The 22248-nt window shown below is 45.9% G+C and overlaps 1 protein-coding gene across 7 annotated transcripts in view; it reads left to right on the top strand.

Annotated features, from left to right (window-relative positions):
* Positions 1-22248, top strand: part of ARHGEF1 (Rho guanine nucleotide exchange factor 1) — a 59692-nt gene that overhangs the window by 33735 nt on the left and 3709 nt on the right. For 2 of the 7 annotated variants that reach the window (XM_069948874.1, XM_069948875.1), the window contains exons 9-28: positions 2910-2939; positions 3946-4045; positions 4904-4982; positions 8680-8715; positions 10077-10241; positions 10583-10688; positions 11483-11494; positions 13295-13471; positions 14253-14431; positions 14938-15081; positions 15164-15246; positions 16781-16906; positions 17437-17551; positions 19366-19466; positions 19567-19644; positions 20000-20075; positions 20169-20336; positions 20556-20643; positions 21042-21155; positions 22120-22187. In XM_069948874.1, coding sequence (XP_069804975.1) covers positions 2910-2939; positions 3946-4045; positions 4904-4982; positions 8680-8715; positions 10077-10241; positions 10583-10688; positions 11483-11494; positions 13295-13471; positions 14253-14431; positions 14938-15081; positions 15164-15246; positions 16781-16906; positions 17437-17551; positions 19366-19466; positions 19567-19644; positions 20000-20075; positions 20169-20336; positions 20556-20643; positions 21042-21155; positions 22120-22187 — 2045 coding nt within the window. Of the gene's footprint in view, positions 1-869; positions 960-2909; positions 2940-3945; positions 4046-4903; positions 4983-8679; positions 8716-10076; positions 10242-10582; positions 10689-11482; positions 11495-13294; positions 13472-14252; positions 14432-14937; positions 15082-15163; positions 15247-16780; positions 16907-17436; positions 17552-19365; positions 19467-19566; positions 19645-19999; positions 20076-20168; positions 20337-20555; positions 20644-21041; positions 21156-22119; positions 22188-22248 lie in introns of those variants that run through there. The other 5 variants (XM_069948880.1, XM_069948877.1, XM_069948876.1 and 2 more) reach the window with 5 other exon arrangements.

The raw sequence follows: 22248 nt of genomic DNA, 5'->3' as shown, positions 1-22248 counted from the left end.
GCAGTGCCTGTAGTTCCTCTTGATGTTTCCTGCAGTGCCTGTAGTGTCTCTTGATGTTTCCTGCAGTGCCTGTAGTGTCTCTTGATGTTTGCTGCTGTGCCTGTAGTGTCTTTTGCTGTTTCCTGCAGTGCCTGTACAGTAGTGCCTCTTGATGTTTGCTGCAGTGCCTGTAGTGCCTATTGATGTTTACTGCAGTGCCTGTAGTTCCTCTTGATGTTTGCTGCAGTGCCTGTAGTGCCTCTTGATGTTTAATGCAGTGCCTGTAGTTCCTCTTGATGTTTGCTGCAGTGCCTGTAGTGCCTCTTGCTGTTTGCTGCAGTGTCTGTAGTGCCTCTTGATGTTTCCTGCAGTGCCTGTAGTGTCTCTTGATGTTTGCTGCTGTGCAGTGCCTCACTGTTTCTGTACGTACTATGGCGGCCATGCCTTATTATTTGCCGAGCTGCAGGCTGCCCTGGCATGCTGAGAGTTGTAGTTCTTCCCGTTGGCTGTGGATGTGAGAGCCGGGGTCCCACATTGCAGATGGGCTGCTATATTTAACTCCAGCTCAGTCCCAGGCTGGGAAAGTCAGGACCCCAGATTAACCCCGGCCCCTCTGGGAATTCTCTGTGCAGAGGAGCATCACGTTCTGCCGCTCACACTCCTTAACCCCGTCACTGCCTGCTGCCCCAGCCCGACCCTTACAGGACACCCCAACCCCGCCGCTCCCAGCATCCACAGGGTTAATCCCCAGGAAGTGGTCTTGGGAAGCAGCCACAGTATCCTTTCCCTAACAGGGACCATCTGTCTGAGTCTTTCTGTGGGTTGCATCATCCTGCTGCATGGTGGGGTATATAAGCCCAGCGCTCTGACTATTGTCTCCATTCACTGACTGTGGACTCGGAGACAGGAGCCTCTCATATACCATGATCAGCAACACCGCCTGCGCTCAACTCACACCCGCTAACCATGAGATTCTTTGGGTGAGTCCCTGGGCTGGGGGGGGGGGGGCAGTTTATCCTTCACAACTGCTTCTTTTTATAACATTTTGCTACTTTCTAATATTCTTTGCATTTCCATCAAATTCCATTTTCAGGATCTTTTAACCCTTGAAATGCGTAGGACACTTGGCAGCACTTGTGCCCCGCTCCCTTACTGCCCTGAGCTCCTGTGCAGGGTCACTGGGTGGCCTCCATCTTAGTGTCAGGTGTGAATTGCTGTCTGTAGATTACTGTGCATTTATATGGTTAAAGAGATGGTCAGGGGCGGACATAGGTGCAGGGCTTACTATAGAGCCCCCCCAATAGTCAGGTGTGTATATAGGTAGCAGAGGACCCCTGTATAAGGACGGCTCACATACAGCACCTCCTCACAGCTAGCCAGTAATTCCCTGTCCGACATACAAGTGGTGGATTGCTATATACTAGTAATTGTCAGGTATGGGAATCTAGTGCAGTCACCCCCACCCCCACAGAGTGCACTGTATATGTGGCATGTCAGCCTCTGGGTGTGGTCGCACAGCTCAGTATATATTACTTTATACTGATCCTAAGTTACATCCTGTATTATACTCCAGAGCTGCACTCACTAATCTTCTGGTGGGGTCACTGTGTACATACATTACATTATTTATCCTGTACTTATCCTGAGTTACATCCTGTATTATACTCCAGAGCTGCACTCACTATTCTGCTTATGGGGTCACTGTGAACATACATTACATTACTGATCCCAAGTTACTTTCTTTATTATACTCCAGAGCTGCACTCACTATTCTACTGGGGAATCACTGTCAACGTACATAGGTTACATTAGGTATCCTGTACAGCCTTTATTATACCTCGGAGCTGCACTCACTTGCCTGCTTGTGAAGTTACTACTGTATGTACATACAGTATAGTACTCCACCAGCAGAACAGTGAGTGCAGCTCTGCAGTATAGCACAGGATGTAACTCAGGATCAGTACTGGATCAGTAATGTAAAATATATGCACGGTGACCCCACCAGCAGAATAGTGAGTGCAGCTCTGGAGTATAATACAGTATCAGTATATACCCAGTAATGTAGATGTATATCTGTATGTAAATTGTAATATGATGATAGGAATGGAGGTATACACTTTAAAGGGATTATCCAGCGCTACAAAAACATGGCCACTTCCCCCCCTACTCTTGTCCCCAGTTTGGGTGAGGTTTTGAAACTCAGTTCCATTGAAGTAAATGGAGCTTAATTGCAAACAGCACCTGACCTGGAGACAACAGTAGGTGGAAAAGTGGCCATGTTTTTGTAGCACTGGATAACCCCTTTAAAGTGATATTGTCACCCCCTTTACTCTCGGTTAGCAGTGTCAACTGGGCGGGGCTTCAGGACAGTCGGTACTTTAGAACAGAAAGAAGACACAGACACGTATTATACAGATGTTGATCATGTGCAGCATCTAAGCTTGTACATGGTGTGGAGAACGGCACATACAGTAAGGGGGGGGGAGAGTATCCCATGTAAAGGCGATGCTAGGTCTGAGAAATGGTTCATGTATAACTCCACGCTAAATGTAATGTTGCAGTTCAGTTTAGAAACCTTTAATCGACCGTCCATTAATCCAGAATATTTGATGATCCGGTCTCATGACTGCTGAAATAAAGGGCACTACATGTTATTGGAGGTCTCCCTCCTGTATATAACCATGGATTGTTTCTGCTGTGTGTACACACCACACTCTGTGTATCTATACATGGTGTAAGCCTATGGTCTGTCACTAGAGGGCAGCACTGACCTGTCTGGCAGCCGCTTCTTGCCAGCTGTGCACTTTGTACATAGCTGCCTTTATATACATGTCCTCATTTATTCTGCTGTGTCAGTCGGAAAATGTAGATCAGGACTAATGTGGTTACCAGTGCTGACCCCGATGATGATGATGATCTTCTCTTTACAGCTCAAACATCTCTCAGGACGAGGAGAAAAGGTAATGCCAGACCACATGTGCCCTCCGCTCATCTATATACAATGTCATCAAAGTTGGCGTCAATGAGGAGACATCTTGGCTAAGCTTATTCTTTACCAGTAGGGTCACCTGAGAGTAGAAACAGCACCACTCTTCCTATTGCAGCCTAGACCTCTTCCTTAAAGTGGTTGTCCTCTAAACTTATTGGGGGAGATTTATCAAACATGGTGTAAAGTGAAACTGGCTCAGTTGCCCCTAGTAACCAATCAGATTCCACCTTTCATTCCTCACAGACGCTTTGGAAAATGAAAGGTGGAATCTGATTGGTTGCTAGGGGCAACTGGGCCAGTTTCACTTTACACCATGTTTGATGAATCTCCCCCATTGCGTATAGCTAAGTTGTACCATTACTTTATAATCAATGGGATTTCTAAGCCCCCCTCCAAGATTGTAAGAATGGAGAGACACTTACCCTAGGGATATGCTATCACTTCCTAAGGGCGGGTTCACACTACGGAATTCTCGCAGACAATGTCCGCGGAATTCCGTCAGCTGTCCGGCCGCACATCTGGGCGCCTATCCGCCGGCCCCATAGACACCATTCTATGGGCCAGCGTATTCCGCTATACGCTGAAAGAAGTGTCATGTCACTTCTTTAAACTGATCGCGGAATACGCCGGCCCATAGAATGGTGTCTATGGAGCCGGCGGAAAAGCGCGTGCCCGTGCGGGCGGACAGCTGACGGAATTCCGCGGACATTGTCCGCGAGAATTCCGTAGTGTGAACCCGTCCTAACATAGGAATTCCCCCTTTAAATGGGGTGGAGCTTCACTACCAGACACAAGCTTGACTTTTCCCTGCAGTGGCCTCTAGTGGAGAAAAGCAGTATTACACAGCGCAATAAAAAATAGTTGTTCTGGAAAGTGGAGACCCTTTCTAACATCCAGACTGTCATGGTGCATGGATAGGGGTTGTCATCTTAAGATTTTCTTTTCACTGAGATTTCCTTTCCTCCTTGTTCCTTTAGTGCTGCCATCGTCCACGCCATAGCCGCCTACATGAAGCACTTGGGGGTGAAGACCAAGGTGGCGGATAGCAAAAAAAAAAGTGGCTTTTTCAGGAAAATGGTGAGCGAGAGTGAAGGAAGGATACGAGCATGTTATAAAGCTGTTGTCTATTGTATTTATTCATTTATTTCCATCATATTAACTTTTTATTTAGCTTGTAGTCAATTTCTAACCATGTATTTGGTCATACCTTTTTTATTTTTTCATTGATGGAGCCTGAGAAGGGCTTACTTTATGTGGGACAGGTTGTCCGTTTTAGTAGCAGCTCTCTTTATTTTACATTATAATGTATTGTGAAAAACATAAAGGTTGGAATAGAAGTGGGAAAAAAAACCACATTATTTTTTACTCCATTTTTCCCAGCTTCAGCACCTCCATAATCTTAAGGAATCCCATAAAGAGTAAATAGCCTGGGCTTCACAAATCACTACTGGTCTTAAAGGGGTACTCCACATGAAATAAAATTAAATCAGCTGATTTCAGAAATTTATACAGATTTGTAAATTACTTATCAAAAAAATCTCCAGTCTTCCAGTGTTTATCAGCTGCTGTATGTCCTGCAGGAAGTGATGTATTGTTTCCAGTCTGACACAGTGCTCTCTGCTGCCACCTCTGTCCATGTCAGGAACTGTCCAGAGCAGGAGAGGTTTTCTATGGGGATTCGCTACTGCTCTGCTTAGTTCCTGACATGAACAGGGGTGGCAACAGAGAGCACTTTGTTAGACTGGAGAGAATACACCACTTCCTGCAAGGCATACAGCAGCTGATAAGTACTGCAAGACTTCCGATGATCAAATAAAAGTAATTTACAAATCTGTATAACTTTCTGACACCAGTTAATTTGAAAGCAATTTCCCCAGAGTCCCCCTTTAATCATTGTGCCATTCCGCTTTACCTTAATATCTTCCCTTTTCTCAGGTGTCCACGAAGAAGCCAGATGAGCCGATGAAACCTAAGAAACCCTTCAGTATCTGGAACCGCGGTGATACTCCGCACAGTGAGTACATGGAGATACGAGCAGTCACTGGTTGGTATATGAAGCAGGGTGTGTTATGTTAGAGTTGTTCTTTACATGTACTGTATGTACATAGCAGAGGGGCTCAGAGAGATGGCCGGCTTCTGGACAGAAATGAGCAAACCTTGAGCACGCTAGGGTTCGCCTGAACCTGAGCATGCCTTATTTTCTTTACCAGTGTCTGAAGAAGTTGGATGCAGCCCTAGAGAGTCATGGAAGGCATAGATACATATATTCATGGATCTCAATATATTATTATCGGTATAGCGATATATTTTAGTGCCGGGTGGCAGGAGTGTTTCTAGTGTTTCTTTACATAACTCCTTAGCTCAGATCCTATAACGTAGGGCAGCTAGGCCGCATCTCCACATTGTGGTCCCAGCGTTCCTATTGCATTCTCCAGTGTTGCTGAAGGACCCAGCAATGGCCACTGGAGAACGTAAGGGGTATGGTTAATATCAGGGATAGGGAACCTTGGCTCTCCAGCTGTTGCAAAACTACAACTTCCATCATCAAATCTTTGGCTGTCCAGGCATGATTGGAGTTGTAGTTTTGCAACAGCTGGAGAGCCACGGTTCCCTACCCCTGGTTTACATTGATGTGGAGACATAGCCAAAGGGGCCATTCACACTCTCCTTAGATCACGGGCCGGCATCATATACCATTATGATACCAGGAGCTTCAAAACTGTTCATATCTTCCCGCTACTGTATTATTTTTGTATTGTATCATTGAATGGGGTTCTCTGCATCTTCCTGAGAGATCCCTTCTCCTTCACTGTTTGCTCCCTCTTACCTGTGCTGTTCTTCTCCATCTCACCAATATATTCATGCTCCATTTCATCCTGTATTTCTGGTTCTCTGTGTCTTCCCTGTCTCCCTCCATTCTCCCCTTACACCTCTGCTCTCTTATTCTATACGCTGCTATGGCTGCTGCGCTTTATAGTTGCACGGCTGCATGGAATGCTTATTTCCTCCTTAAAGGGGTATTCCCATTTTGAGAAGGTAACTAGGTGATTACGGGGGGGGGGGGGGGTGGAGGGCTTCAAACCATCTTGAGAAGTGGGAACCCTAACAGTAGTGGTCGGCTGCTCAGATCCCGCACAGTCAGCTATTGATCCCATTGATAGGGGATAACTTCTTAAGATGGGAATACCCCTTTAAAAGTCAAAAAACACCAGTAAACGTGTATCTATTTTTGGAAAGGCTGTGCCAACATGGCCGTTAATAGTCTGGGGTGGTAACCTCAGGATCCGAAATGACATATCTTGCAGAGAGTCACCTTTCCCCATTGGAAACCATCATGTTCAGCCAGGCTGAGTGTGCATGTGTATTGTAGGGGAGGAATGCCTATTGGGGCTGTGATGGGTATCCTTACTAGTTGTCACCCATCTTCCCTGACAACAGATCTGAAAGTAGCGGCCAACTCATGGTGAATATTTACTGGTGTTTTTTGGAGAAATGCTCTTTAAAGAAGACCTGTCTTCTCTCCCTCATCTCTGTTTTATTAAATTCTTGTTTTCTCCTTAATATAACAATTCTGGATTCTGGAGCATAGAATTCTGCCTTGTACTGCTCCTCCTGGAAACTTATGACTAAAGTGACAACTGGGCGTTACTATTCCCTAGTCACTGGGCTGTGTCCTTGCACGGTCAAGCTCTATCCAATCATTTCAGGCTGTATCAGACAGTGTAGGGCCACACATTGTTGACAAGAGGGAGGGGTAACGCCCAGTTGTCAATTTATACATACAGGAATAACACAACGCAGATTGTAAGATGCTCCGGCTTTGGTTTTTGTGTGGTAAATGCAAGTTTTTAATAACACAGACTGGAGAGATATTGGGTCTTCTTTAAGTGGTGCCCTCTTGTACACAGTGAAGGTAATTTTATTAGGAGTGCAGTATATATATTATGGGGGAGATTTATCAAACATGGTTTAAAGTGAAACTGGCTCAGTTGCCCCTAGCAACCAATCACATTCCACCTTTCGTTTTCCTAAGAGTCTGTGAAGAATGAAAAGTGGAATCTGATTGGTTGCTAGGGGAAACTGAGCCAATTTCACTTCACACCATGTTTGATAAATCTCCCTAACTGTGTGTGTGTATGTATGTATATATATATATATATATATATATATATATATATATATATATATATATATATATATATATATATATATACATATACACACTCACTGGCCACTTTATTAGGTACACCTGTCCAACTGCACGTTACCACTTCATTTCTAATCAGCCAATCACATGCCGGCAACAGTGCGTTTAGGCATGTAGACATGGTCAAGACAATCTCCTGCAGTTCAAACCGAGCATCAGTATGGGGAAGAAAGGTGATTTGAGTGCCTTTGAACGTGGCATGGTTTTTGGTGCCAGAAGGGCTGGTCCGATTATTTCAGAAACTGCTGATCTACTGGGATTTTCACGCACAACCATCTCTAGGGTTTACAGAGAATGGTCCGAAAAAGAAAAAACATCCAGTGAGCGGCAGTTCTGTGGGCGGAAATGCCTTGTTGATGCCAGAGGTCAGAGGAGAATGGGCAGACTGGTTTGAGCTGATAGAAAGGCAACAGTGACTCAAATAGCCAACCGTTACAACCAAGGTAGGCAGAAGAGCATCTCTGAACGCACAGTACGTCCAACTTTGAGGCAGATGGGCTACAGCAGCAGAAGACCACCCCGGGTGCCACTCCTTTCAGCTAAGAACAGGAAACTGAGGCTACAATTTGCACAAGCTCATCGAAATTGGACAGTAGAAGATTGGAAAAACGTTGCCTGGTCTGATGAGTCTCGATTTCTGCTGCGACATTCGGATGGTAGGGTCAGAATTTGGTGTCAACAACATGAAAGCATGGATCTATCCTGCCTTGTATCAACGGTTTAGGCTGGTGGTGGTGGTGTCATGGTGTGGTGAATATTTTCTTGGCCCCTTGGTACCAATTGAGCATCGTTGCAATGCCACAGCCTACCTGAGTATTGTTGCTGACCATGTCCATCCCTTTATGACCACAATGTACCCAACATCTGATGGCTACTTTCAGCAGGATAATGCGCCATGTCATAAAGCTAGAATCATCTCAGACTGGTTTCTTGCACATGACAATGAGGTCACTGTACTCCAATGGCCTCCACAGTCACCAGATCTCAATCCAATAGAGCATCTTTGGGATGTGGTGGAACGGTAGATTCGCATCATGGATGTGCAGCCGACAAATCTGCGGCAACTGTGTGATGCCATCATGTCAATATGGACCAAAACCTCTGAGGAAGCTTCCAGCACCTTGTTGTATCTATGCCACGAAGAATTGAGGCAGTTCTGAAGGCAAAAGGGGGTCCAACCCGTTACTAGCATGGTGTACCTAATAAAGTGGCCGGTGAGTGTGTGTGTATATATATATATATATATATATATATATATATATATATATATATATATATATAAAATATACACTCTCATATAAAATAATCGCTCCTTTCCTTAGTGATCTCCATGATTGGATTGTTAGGATGGCTACTCTAGCTGTGCACAATGGCCGCCACCTCTAGGATAACTCTGAAACGCGTCGGGATTGTGGGTTGTGTGCTCTTGTCCCTGCTCATCTTCATCGCTTGTTTTGTTTTTTTGTTTTTTCCTTCTCTCTGCTCCTCCCTGTGTTTTTCACAGATGTTGAGACCAGACCGACAAAGGTTGAGGCTGAAGGTATCTTCAGAATTTAGACCCACCAATCTTTCTTCTTCTCCCCAATCCCAAACAACTCACCAAGTCACTAGCTCCACTCAACCAACCGCATGATGGAATGTACCAAACTTTCACCACCTGAGGGGGGCCTGGGGTGGGGTCTGGTTTGCAGCATGGGGGCCACTTCTGACTAATGCATTTAACCTGTTTATGACAGGACGAGTTATGATTGCAGCCCTGGGGCGTGGGGGGGCCTAGTCACAGGTTAAAGCCTCAGTCCCAGAAACTACCAGTTGAGAGTTTTCAATACCTTGTTTGACTCCTCAATCCAAGATTAGGTACTTTGGTTTCATTTAAAGGAGAAGTCCGGGCTGGGAGATTTTCTACAAAAGTGTCAGAGTGGATGGAGGATGAAAAAAAATAACATGCACTTACCTCCCCAACTCCAGTGCTGGCGACTGTAGCCTGCCACCCTGGTTTCCAGCCACTTCCTGGTTTGAAAGGGGATCTGACCCACTCAGCCAGTCCGCAACTGTAGCTGGGTCCCGCCTCTGCTACTAAGTGGGCCTGGAACGTCACATCCCAGGTCCTCTCTCAAAGCAGTAAGAATCCAGGGGACCAGAGCAGTGGTATGCGGGCACCAAGACTGGAACTGGGGAGGTAAGTGCATGTTATTTTTTTTCATCCTCCCTTCCACTTTTGAAAAAAATTTCCCTGCCTGGACTTTTAAGGGGCAAAAAGTAGGTGAAAACTGCTAAATTACATCTTGTTTCAGTCTTGCAACGTTTCTCCTAGTCACATTGTGCCCCAAAAACTCCTGGTCAATGTGTTGCCTTTAAGTCTTGCAAAGCATGATCCTCTTCAGTTCCTATAGAAGCCATTGAGCATGACCACAACAGTCATGACACCTTTGTCTGGCCTTTTTATAGTTCATGAGGTTAAAAAACAAGAATTGTCCATCAAATTCAGCTTAGTTCATCTAAGGAGCTATAGTTGGCCGGGGCATAATGTAGAAGTTGCCACCTTGCCCAGGGTCCATAACTCCTGGATCGTCTTCCATCCTCCCACATGGCACATTTCCTCTCCGTAGTATAGAGGTGGACAACTAGATCTCAAATACTGTTTGATGGGACTGTGGCTTTCAAGAGTAAAAGAAATAAATAGAAGTACCCTCACACCCGGAGCGGGCAGAGAGTTCCCCTTTATTATTTCACCTACTAACAGCATTTTATTATTTTTTTTGTATTGTTCCGTTGTACTTATATTTTTAGTTTAATCACAAGTCATTAGTAGAAGTTTGATCTTTCCAAACCAACTATCTGTGATACAGGAGATAGGCGAATGGTTTTGTCTGCTTGATATTCCCTGTTCTGCTTCCTCAGCGGACAAGCCGGCTCCTCCGGAGAGGAAGATCAGTCACGGGCAGAGGACCTTTGACCGGAGCGACAGCAACATAGTGAAGCCTAGGATGTCTATAGATAATCCTGACCCAGGGGTATCTGTGACCGTACATCCACCGCCCAGTGAGCCCAGTGACAGCGACACAGGTCAGTCTCTGAAATGGAACCCGTCATTACAACATGGCTATTGGAGTCCACTGAATGTGCTGTGATGTATTGGTTTCAGCTTTAGGAATTAATTGAAGTCTTAAAGGGGTTATTCAGGCATACAAAAACATGTCCGCTTTCTTCCAGAAACAGCATGACTCTTGTCTCCAGTTTGGGTGGGGTTGTGCAACTCCATTGAAGTGAATAAGCCTAATTGCAAAATCGCATCCAAACTGGATTCAAGCTGTTTCTAGAAGAAAGCGGCCATGTTTTTCTAATGTTGGATAAACCCCCTCAAGAAATTTGAAGTTTATTGCATTTTCCTTCATTCTTTCCTCCAGTATCTGATGGGACGTCTTCCTTTGATATCACCGACATGTCCAAAGGTTCCCCGACCACAGAATTCTGCCCGACAGAACAACAAGATGACAGTGCCGAGAACGACAGGTAAGTCCTGACAGGTAGCCCTATAAAGAGATGACCCCAGTGCAGCAGCAGCGACCCCATGTCCTCCCTGCTATGCAGTTCCTGACCAGAACCCTTGTACCTGCTTTAAGCGCCGGCTTGCAATGAAGCTCCAGATCAATGGATGGGATAAACCTCAGACTTTGCCATTGGCTTCTGAACCCCACTTTACATAAGCTTTGTGAACACGCGTCACATAAAGTTTACGCCTCCCAGGCTTCCGCAGCCCCAGGTCATCCCAACCTCAATGAAAGGAGTTTCTGCAGAGAACTTCTCCTTCAGCTCTCGCCGTGCTGCATCGCAACCATGTATGATCCTCCATGGCCCCAGCCGCTGGATGTTGTTTTGTACCCCTGTCCGAACAATATAACCCAATGTCTGTCCTGTGCGCTCCGCTCCATGTCTTCCCATTGTCTTCCATCCTTCTCTCCCATTGTCTCTTCATATACCTTGACCCTTCGCCTATATCGGAAATAAAATTTTTATCCGTCTGTTGTGTCTGCGTCTTGGAAACCACCTGTGGCGTGCTTCCGGTCTTGTGTCGTCCTAACACGGTCCTCGATGTGTACAGCGGTCCGATTGCATGTTTGGTGCCTATATTTGCTTTGCAGTACAGTGAAGGCTTTGATAGACTGATGTGCTATGTTCTGTGTTACTCTGCCGGGTAACACAATGGGTCCTATTCTTGGATGTGGTGCCCCTGTCTGCTGAGCTTTCGGTGCACATACCAGGGCATTTGTATGGAATGATTTAACCCTTGCCTGCTCTGTTCACAGACGGAAGAAAAGGTCAGTGCATGTTTGTCATCTGATTCCTCGGGAGATTTGCTAGAGGCTTGTTATAGAGCCTGGCTAAGTATTGAACACTGCGCCCAGTTCCCTCCTTGCTTCCTCGCTTTGTTGACCTACCAACCCCAGCTCCCTTTACTGCCGCCCCATTGACCGATTTGTCCGGACCTGTGAGTCGAGAGTTAAAGTAAAGTAAACTAGACAGGTTCTTGAAGTTTATTGAACTTTTTTCAAAATCCTGTTTTATGCCACTTGAGCCACAAGTCATCTGGGTGGTCCTAGCGGCTTCTTCCTGCCTGACCGGCCTTTATTGATAGGTCGCTCCCTGTTTAAGTATCCAGAGAAATCTTTGGGAGTCAGGGAGAAGTCACCACCATCGCCCTGACTATATGTGGTTTGGGCAGCATGAAAGAGGTTTTCCTTTAAGAGCTCTAGTTTGATCACGATTTAGAGTACTAGTTTAGTAAGGGATTTAAAGGGGACCTATGACCGTTACAGGGTATGGAGTGGTGCTGTGCTTGGAGGGGGAGCTGTTTTTTTTTTGTTTGTTTTTTTCTGATATGGCACCATGCATTTTAGAGATGCTAGTGCAGTGGCCTTTAAAGGAGAAGTCAAGTGCAAAAAATCATTACGGGTAGAGGGTGGGGGGAACATAAAGGCAATATGCTTACCGCTCCCAGTGCCGTGTTGTGATGCATCAACGAGCTCTCAGTCCGCGCCGGCTGTCATCTTCTCCCGGGTTCTGGGTACGTCACAACCCGATTTTGATGTCACTGACTGGCTGAGCGAGGGAACCGTCAGCCGGGTCGTGACATGGGCGGGGGGATGCTCAGAGACAGTTAGTGGGTCCCTGGAGCAGGACGCAGCTCTGTGTGGGTCCCGGGACAGGTAAGTATAACTTCCTACCCCCCGTGCCTGTAATGATTTTTTGCTTTTTGTCAGAGTACCCCTTTAAATCAGTAGTCAGTGATAAATGAAAGTTTGTGTCTATGGCGATCTTAATACTGGATCTTTGCTTACTGCTGAAGGATCTGCAGGGCAGTAACAAAGACGGCCAACAGCTCTACAGATTATTATTAGACTCGAGGTCATATGTGTGAACATGGATGGAGCTTTGGCATGTAACCTCCTATACTTAACGCTGGTCCACAATAATTTTGGTGAATTGCACTTTGACGGGTGTTAGACTCTCTGGTGGTCCCAGGTCCTGACCTGATAATAGGGACCCTAACTGGGGCAGACAACAGGTTGAGTAACTCAGTACTTTTACCAGGTTCTTTGGTCTTCCATGATGTAGTGTAAGATCGACAATATAATGGTTTGCAGTGGAGCGATGTATGGTTCTGTAACCAGATACCAGTATTGGTTTTTGGTTTCTTGGAGTGCATGAGATGATCATATTATGTGCGTCGCTCACGAATGTTGAGATTGATGGTTGAGTCATTGATGGATTTTGATGGGTCCTTCTACCTTTCACCTCCACCTCTTTCCCTATCACTGGTCCACGCTACATCCCCTCATACGCTGTGTATATTTTGTCATTTCCATGATTATACCCTCACCACCCATATCTTTATCTCACCTCCCCCGCTCACACATTGCTTGATCTCCTCCCCGTCGCATCCTTTGTCTTTTCCATTTCTTTGCTCTTTTTATGTCCTTAGTTAATTTCCCATATCTCCTGACCAAATCTGTCTGCTCCTCCATTGCATGGCTACCCTTACCACACCCCACCTCTTCTTCATTGCTCGGTGATGTTCGGGATACCATCCTACCAATTCTTTGGCTTCAACTGGACAGGCATTCTAGTAAGCTGGGGCGCTCAGAGAGCTTACGAGTTTACGAGCGCAAGCGTTCACAGCGAGGTTCAGCCAAAGGCAAGCAGACGCGTTCTCGCAGCGATGTGGACCTGGAGGCTGCCGCCCGAGCCAACGACCTGCAGGCCTCGTCAAGCAAGTCAAAATCCGGCAGCGCCACGTACGTTGGGAGGATGAGCTCATCCCGTGGACATTTATTTTCTTATTGTGGTTATTGGGTATTGCCAACCATTGAAAAAGCTATGGACAGCCTTAAAGGGGTTATCATAAGAATAAAAGTTATCGCCTAGGCTACCCAGAGGTCGTACCCCCACAAATCAGCTAGTTATCACCTATTTTGTTGATACTTTAAAAGGAGTTGTCCAGCAAAAACTTTTTTCTTTCAAATCAACTGATATCAGAAAGTTATATAGATTTGTAATTTACTTCTATTAAAAAAATCTCAAGTCTTCCCATACTTATTAGCTACTGTATGTCCTGCAGGAAATGTTTTATTTTTAGTCTATTACTGCTCTCTGCTGGCATCTCTGACTGAGGCAGGAACTGTCGAGAGGTTTTCTATGGAGATTCATAGAAAACCGAGACAGAGTTCCTGTCTCGGCCAGAGACGTCAGCAGAGAGCAGTAACAGACTAAAAATAAGACATTACCTGCAGGACATACAGCAGCTAATAAGTATGGGAAGACTTAAGATTTTTGAATATAAGTAAATTACGAATCTATATAAGTTTCTGATATCAGTTGATTTGAAAGAAAAAGGTTTTCGCTGGACAACCCCTTTAACATTGGGATAACCCCTTTAACATCAGACTATACTGGTTGTCCCAGCCGGGACCTCCAGACTAGACAACGTCTCCAAATCTCTCCAACCACATGGACGTTTTCTTGCCTTGTCCGGGGTTTACTCTGATGGTTTAGTAATTGAGGTGTTTTTCCTTGCAGCCCTGAGCCTGGAGGGAGTGGGGAAGGTCAGCAGTCCTTTCTGCTTCCCCAGTCTGAGGAGACTGAGCCGCGCGTTTTGGAGGCCGAGAATGACCCCCCAAACTGGAGGGATCTCGTCCCCCCTGAAACACTCCTCAGGCTGAAGAAAAGCGAAATCAAGCGGCAAGAGGTCATCAATGGTAGGAATCACTATTTATTTAGAACTTTAAAGAGAGAATTTTTTTTCAAATCAACTGGTGTCAGAAGGTTATATAGATTTTTAAATTACTTCTATTTAAAAATTTCAAGTCTCCCAGTACTTATCAGCAGCTGTATGCTCTGCAGGGAGTGGTGTATTCTTCCCAGTCTGACACAGTGCTCTCTGCTGCCACCTCATGTCAAAAACTGTCCAGAGTTGGAGATGATTTCTATGGGGATTTACTACTGCTCTGGACAGTTCCTGACATGGACAGAGGTGGCAGCAGAGAGCACTGTGTCAGACTGGAAAGAATACATCACTTCCTGCAGGACATAAAGAAGCTGATAAGTACTTGAAGACTTGATATTTTAAAATAGAAGTAATTTACAAATCAGTATAACTTACTGACACCGGTTGGTTTAAAAACACACATATATATATAGATAAAATCTCCTGAATTTAAAGGGAATATCTAATGGTAGCAAACCTTCTGTCTTCCCCTCCCAGAACTGCTGTTCACTGAACACGCACACGTGCGGATGCTTCATGTGCTACACGACATCTTCTATATTCCCATGAAAAATGCCTGGTTCCCCATAATGGATCTTGAGAACATTTTTCCTAGTCTTGATGACCTTATTGAGGCGCACGGTGAGTTAGTGTTGTGTCCTTCATCCAGTGTTACTGAGTGTTCCTTCTCCTGGTCTAACGCTTTACCAATCTGACTGTATAGTTTTGCTCTTGGACAACTTGAAGAAGCTGCGCCTGGAGAATAACTCCATCATCCAGGAGATTGGGAGCACGCTGCTGCATCGGGTAAGCAGCCTCTTTAGAAGTGAAGCAAGTTTGGGGTCTGTACAGGTTTAAAAGGGGTACTCTAGTCTTCCAGTATTTATTAGCTGCTGTATGTCCTGCAGGAAGTGGTGTATTCTTATCAGCCTGACACAGTGCTCTCTGCTGCCACCTCTGTCCATGTCAGGAACTGTCCAGAGCAGGAGAGGTTTTCCATAAGGATTTGCTGCTGCTTTGGACAGTTCCTGACATGAACAGAGGTGGCAGCAGAGACCACTGTGTCAGACTGGAAAGAATACACCACTTCCTGCAGGACATACAGCAGCTGGTAAGTACTGGAAGACTAGTAATTTACAAATCAATATAACTTTCTTAAACCGGTTGATATTCTGCTGGTGGGGTCACTGTGTACATACATTACATTACTGATCCTGAGTTGCATCCTGTATTATACTCCAGAGCTGCACTCACTATTCTGCTGGTGGGGTCACTGTGTACATACATTACATTACTGATCCTGAGTTACATCCTGTATTATACTCCAGAGCTGCAGTCACTATCCTGCTGGTGGGGTCACTGTGTACATACATTACATTACTTATCCTGTACTGATCCTGAGTTGCATCCTGTATTATACCCCAGAGCTACACTCACCATTCTGCTGGTGGGGTCACTGTGTACATACATTACATTACTTATCCTGTACTGATCCTGAGTTACATCCTGTATTATACTCCAGAGCTGCACTCACTATTCTGCTGGTGGGGCCACTGTATATATACATTACCTTACTGATCCTGAGTTACATCCTGTATTATACCCCAGAGCTGCACTCACTATTCTGCTGGTGGGGTCACTGTGTACATACATTACTTATCCTGTACTGATCCTGAGTTGCATCCTGTATTATACTCCAGAGCAGCACTCACTATTCTGCTGGTGGGGTCACTGTGTACATACATTACATTACTGATCCTGTACTGATCCTGAGTTACATCCTGTATTATACTCCAGAGCGGCACTCACTATTCTGCTGGTGGGGTCACTGTGTACATACATTACTTATCCTGTACTGATCCTGAGTTATATCCTGTATTATACTCCAGAGCTGCACTCACTATTCTGCTGCTGGGGTCACTGTGTACATACATTACTTATCCTGTACTGATCCTGAGTTACATCCTGTATTATACCCCAGAGCTGCACTCACTATTCTGCTGGTGAGGTCACTGTGTACATACATTACTTATCCTGTACTGATCCTGAGTTATATCCTGTATTATACTCCAGAGCTGCAGTCACTATTCAGATTCTAGTTCTTCCTGTCCCTGTGTATTGATGGCACTTCCCCTTTCATGTAGAAGACACTTGGTGATTTCCCCCCAGAGAGCGGCAATCCCTTTATAGAGAGCCGTGATAATTCCCCGGGGAGGTTATCCAGGCAACAATGTTCTGCCAGCCTCCTCCCCACCCACATATCTAGGGATACAGGCAGTATATGTAGAGTTCGGGCAGCGCCCTGTATACTTATACCTCTCTTCTGTGTCTTCTCGCTCAGTTTGATGGTACTGAAGGACTCTGGTTTCAGAAGATCTCCTCAAGGTTTTGCAGCCGCCAGCCATTTGCTCTAGAGCAGCTGAAGCAGAAGCAAAAGAAAGATCCTCGATTTACACAGTTCATACAGGTAAGTGTCCCATGGGTGGGGATCAGACCCCTAAAATAATGCTGCAATGGAGCTAAGGAAGCACAATGCCATCTTACCTCCTCTGGGGTCTTCTCAGCTTACTATGGAGGCTGCATGATTGGCCCATTATAATCTATGGCCAACCATGCAGCCACAGTCAGGGGGCAAAGGAGCGCTGCAGTTTCCTAAAGGGAAACAGTCTCACAGATTACAGAAGGGGCATGAAGAAGGATGTCACCAGGCTCTTCTCTCAATACATGGCGCCATAATGTTGTATATATCATCCTAAATTTTATAGGATCCTGCAGCTTTCTCTAAAATCACAGAATCAAAGAGATTGTCTGTGATTTAGCAATAGCGCCACTATGTGGCATGTATCTGCTGTTGCAGCTCAGTCTCATTAAAGGGATTTTGGCTGCAGAACCAGACACGGAGGAGGGGGGCGTCTTTCTCATCTCGGACACTGCTTTTAAGCATGAATGGTGGACTTTCTTTTTTATTGTTAATCGTTGCCGTCTTTCCCTCCTCAGGAAGCAGAAAGCAATCCACAATGTCGGCGCCTACAGTTAAAGGATATTATTCCATTTGAGATGCAGAGACTGACCAAATACCCTCTCCTGCTGCAGAACATCGCTAATCTAACTGGTGAGGAGACAGCTCACTTATGGTATTTGGATTGGCTATAGCTACGTTATGCATCCATTCTTCTTTATATCATACTTTGACCCCAAAGAATAAACTTGCCTGTAGGACTCCATAGACTGCACCCACCTATAAGACCTCCATAGACTGCACCCACCTATAAGACCTCCATAGACTGCACCCACCTATAAGACCTCCATAGACTGCACCCACCTATAAGACCTCCCCAGACTTCACCCATCTATAAGACCTCTATAGACTCCACCCACCTGTAAGACCTCCCCAGACTGCACCCACCTATAAGACCTCCATAGACTACACCTACCTATAAGACCTCCATAGACTGCACCCGCCTATAAGACCTCCATAGACTCCACCCACCTATAAGACCTCTATAGACTCCACCCACCTATAAGACCTCTATAGACTGCACCTGCCTATAAGACCTCCCCTGACTGCACCCGCCTATAAGACCTCCCCAGACTGCACCCACCTATAAGACCTTCCCAGACTGCACCCGCCTATAAGACCTCTATAGACTCCACCCACCTATAAGACCTCTATAGACTCCACCCACCTATAAGACCTTCCCAGACTGCACCCGCCTATAAGAACTCTAAAGACTCCACCTGCCTATAAGAACTCTATAGACTCCACCCACCTATAAGACCTCTATAGACTCCACCCACCTATAAGACCTCCCCAGACTGCATCCACCTATAAGACCTCTATAGACTCCTTCCTCCTATAAGACCTCCCCAGACTGCACCCACCTATAAGACCTCCATAGACTGCACCTGCCTATAAGACCTCCATAGACTGCACCCACCTATAAGACCTCCATAAACTGCACCCACCTATATGACCTCCCCAGACTGCACCCGCCTTTAAGACCTCCATAGACTGCACCCATCTATAAGACCTCCCCAGACTGCACCCACCTATAAGACCTCCATAGGCTGCACCCATCTATAAGACCTCCATAGACTGCACCCACCTATAAGACCTCCCCAGACTGCACCCACCTATAAGACCTCCATAGGCTGCACCCATCTATAAGACCTCCATAGACTGCACCCACCTATAAGACCTCCCCAGACTGCACCCGCCTATAAGACCTCTATAGACTGCACCCGCCTATAAGACCTCCCCAGACTGCACCCGCCTATAAGACCTCCATAGACTGCACCCGCCTATAAGACCTCCATAGACTGCACCCGCCTATAAGACCTCTATAGACTGCACCCGCCTATAAGACCTCCATAGTAGGCATCCACCTGTAAGGCCCCCATAGTATGATCCTGTTTTTTTGGATCAAGACCAAATGACTATCATATGTGTATGGGGGCTTCCTAAGTCCAAACAGATAATTGCAGTGCGTGCAGGGGGTGGGGGTGCTGCGGCGCATCACTAGGCTCCCTCACCCTGCCAGATGTTATTTTCTCCCGCCTGCGGGGCACATCATGATTTGGCGGGAAAGGGTGAGATACAGCCCGCTCAGCCAATCAGTGACTGCAACTGTGTTCCATCCCAGTCACTGACTGGCTGAGCGAGACATCCATTCATCAGTCAAGTCATGATGTAACAGAGGGGAGAGATAAAGAATTCCGGCATGGTCCAATAGCGGGACGTGGCGCTGCGTGGGCATGGGGAACAGTAAATCTACCTTCTTTATTCTTTAACTGATTCCTACCCCACCACCACCACCAGACTTCTCCTTTAAGCTTCAAGTTGAACTCTTCACTATTGCTGACTGATGGTCAGGACAGTCACTTTAGCTTCTTCTCTATTGACCTGATAATTTTGAATGTTAACAGAGGAAGAAGAGGAAAAACAGAGGGTACAGAAAGCCGCTGAATGTTGCCGGCAGATCCTAAACCACGTCAACACCGAAGTGAGAGAGATGGAGAACAAAATGGTAAGAGAACTGTATCAGATCATCCCGCACCTGGTAACACCTTCTACAGTAGATCTCTCCAGCCCTGTTCTTCATCTTTTCCCTGTTGCCTCCTTTGCAGAAACTGATCGACTACCAAAGACGTCTCGATATTTCAAACTTGAGACAGAGCAACGATCCACAGTTCACAGAGTTCAAGGTAAGGACTATGCTCAATGATGATAATATATGGTCACAAGCTGAGGCCTATAGACCTACCAGAGGAGACGGTTCTGAGGGTCCACCCATCTTCATCATCACGTCTATCTCTGTTATCATGGTACATCTAGGACGTAGTATCCATCAGAGGTATCTGGCAGCGGCTTACTCCCTTCTACCCATGTGCTCGGCCTAGTGTGTAGATGTACAGGTAGTCAGGAGGAACAGCTATGGCCATCCAAGCTGTATGAACACCTCTAGGCATGTTGAAGGAATAAGGAAAGGTCCCACAATGGAGACCTCTATATCTTGTACGTTCTTTGATCTCTTTTTCACATTCTCTATTATGTTTCCAGAACATCGACATTACCAGGAAAAACCTCATCTATGAAGGAGCCCTGACCTGGAGAGTCAGTAAAGACAAGTCCGTCGGTGAGAGTCTGCTCCTCTGGATCCTCTTCTTGTGTCCCGGTCTGTGTTCTTGTCATCTAGTGGACTCTTATTTCTCCCCCCTTTACTCTACAGATGTTCACGTTCTTCTCTTGGACGACATCTTGATGCTGCTTCAGAAACAAGACGAACGTTTAGTGCTGAAGTGCCAAAGTCGGACCATCACCCCGGCTCCTGATGGGAAACTAATGCTGAGTCCCATCATAAAGCTCAGCACCGCAATGGCCAGGGAGGTGGCTACTGGTGAGTACCTGCAAATCCAGTCCAGCGGGGCACTGTTATTCCCATAGAACTGAGAAAAATAGGCAGTGGTTGGGCATTGCTCTGTACATGTCATGTCCTAAAAAGAGGCTGATCATAGGGGGGTCCTCTTCTGGCAGCCCACCCGGTGATCAGCAGCATGACACAGGAAGAATAAAGCATTGATACTATATCCTATTTTATTTATATCATTTCTTGCAGATAATAAAGCCTTCTTTGTCATATTCAAGTGGGAGGACAGAGCGCAGATCTATGAGCTGGTGGCAAACACCACGTCAGAGAAAAAAACGTAAGTACAAAGAAAAGATAGTGTGTAAAAAGGTACACGGGTAATCTAGCTGCTATGGGGTAGTCAGTAGCTATATACATATGGAATGTATCAGGGACAGCTATTTAATCAGAAACAGCGCCTCTCCTGGTCCTTGTCTGCTATTGTTCCTTTGATATAAGCAGAGCTGCGACAGACCTCCGAAATCCCTTGTACTCTATATTGTTGCCAGCTTACTGCCTGCCCTGATGGATAAGTTACCCAACTAAAAAGATCAGCAGAAAACACATTGCCAAAGAGATTGCCTGTCTAGGTAGTGTGTAGCCTGCAGGTGGCGCCATATACATGGAGTTTGCTCAGCTTGGGCTCACATCGCAGACTCTACTTCTGGTATTAATAAGCCTTTTCTTTCCTTACAGATGGTTTTCTCTGATCAGTCAGAATACGGGCCGCCTGGAATCAGCTCCTTGCCTCAAACCAAGACCCTCAATCACTGGTGGAGCCATTCTGGTGGGGCCGCAGAGCCCAACCTAGTAAGTAGTGGGGACAGCCATCCGTACTCGGCTATTCCATGGAACAGATGCCTCTGTTTTTTTTGTTTTTTTATGACCACTTTCATCCGTGTCTTACACACACAGACAGTATATATTCCCATCTATATAATCCTGCTGTATGTTATATTGCGCTTACTCGTGAGGGTTCATTTTATGTTGGACAATGCCATATGCGGTACCATCTGTATGGTGCCTATGTGTACCAATATCTGTGCCATATAGGACATAACTAAAAGGGTCCTGCAGGATGGGGAAGTCAAAGGAGAAGGCTGGGGATTTTGAAAACCCGACGGGGGAATTTAATCAGGAGTAGGAACTTTTTCCCCAAGTTGTGATGATGTCACGACTCAGGGGGAAAAGGCCTGTCCCGGCTGATGGGCGTCCGGCCCTATTCACTGACTGGCTGAGCGACCAGTCCATCAGCCGGGTCGTGATGTGTGCAGCAGATCCAGGAGAGGTAAGTGCCTACTCCTGATCAAAATCCCAGGTTTATTAAATCTCCTGACTTCTCCTTTAAATAACAGCACCATAAATATTGGTCCTAGGCCACACCCCTATCGTATACCTTTCATACCCGTTCTTTCCAGTACTGTGCATCTTCATAATAATGGCCGATTTTCTTTCACCATTGTGTCTATAGGACATTACAGTCAGTCTGGATGTCTGTAGGACATTGTAGTCACATACACATGTCAAAAGTTTTGCTAGAGCCAGGACCAGTAGTTACATAAAGCCAGGAGAAGCACTTAGCTGAGCGCTTCTCTCCACCTTGCTGTAGTAGATGGGCTCCATAGGCTTCCAATAGAGACAAGCTGGGGGATTAAAGTGCTCAGCCGTGCTCCTCCCAGCTCTACCTAACAACTGTGCACTGAACAAGATGTCTGGCAGTCAGTATGAAGTTATTTAATGTCTTATTTTAACTATTTGCTCTTTTTTTTTATAGCTATAACGATCAATTACTGGGAGGTTCTGAAAATGGCGGCTCCATGAAAGAGTCGGTAACAAAGGACGGTAAGTACTCCCTTTTATATTAGACAGCAGAAAACTAGACCGGACAGGCAGAAACCTTGGC

Source organism: Dendropsophus ebraccatus, chromosome 12, assembly GCF_027789765.1.
Source record: "Dendropsophus ebraccatus isolate aDenEbr1 chromosome 12, aDenEbr1.pat, whole genome shotgun sequence".
NCBI classification, from domain to species: domain Eukaryota; kingdom Metazoa; phylum Chordata; class Amphibia; order Anura; family Hylidae; genus Dendropsophus; species Dendropsophus ebraccatus.
This window is presented reverse-complemented; position numbering and strand designations above follow the sequence as displayed.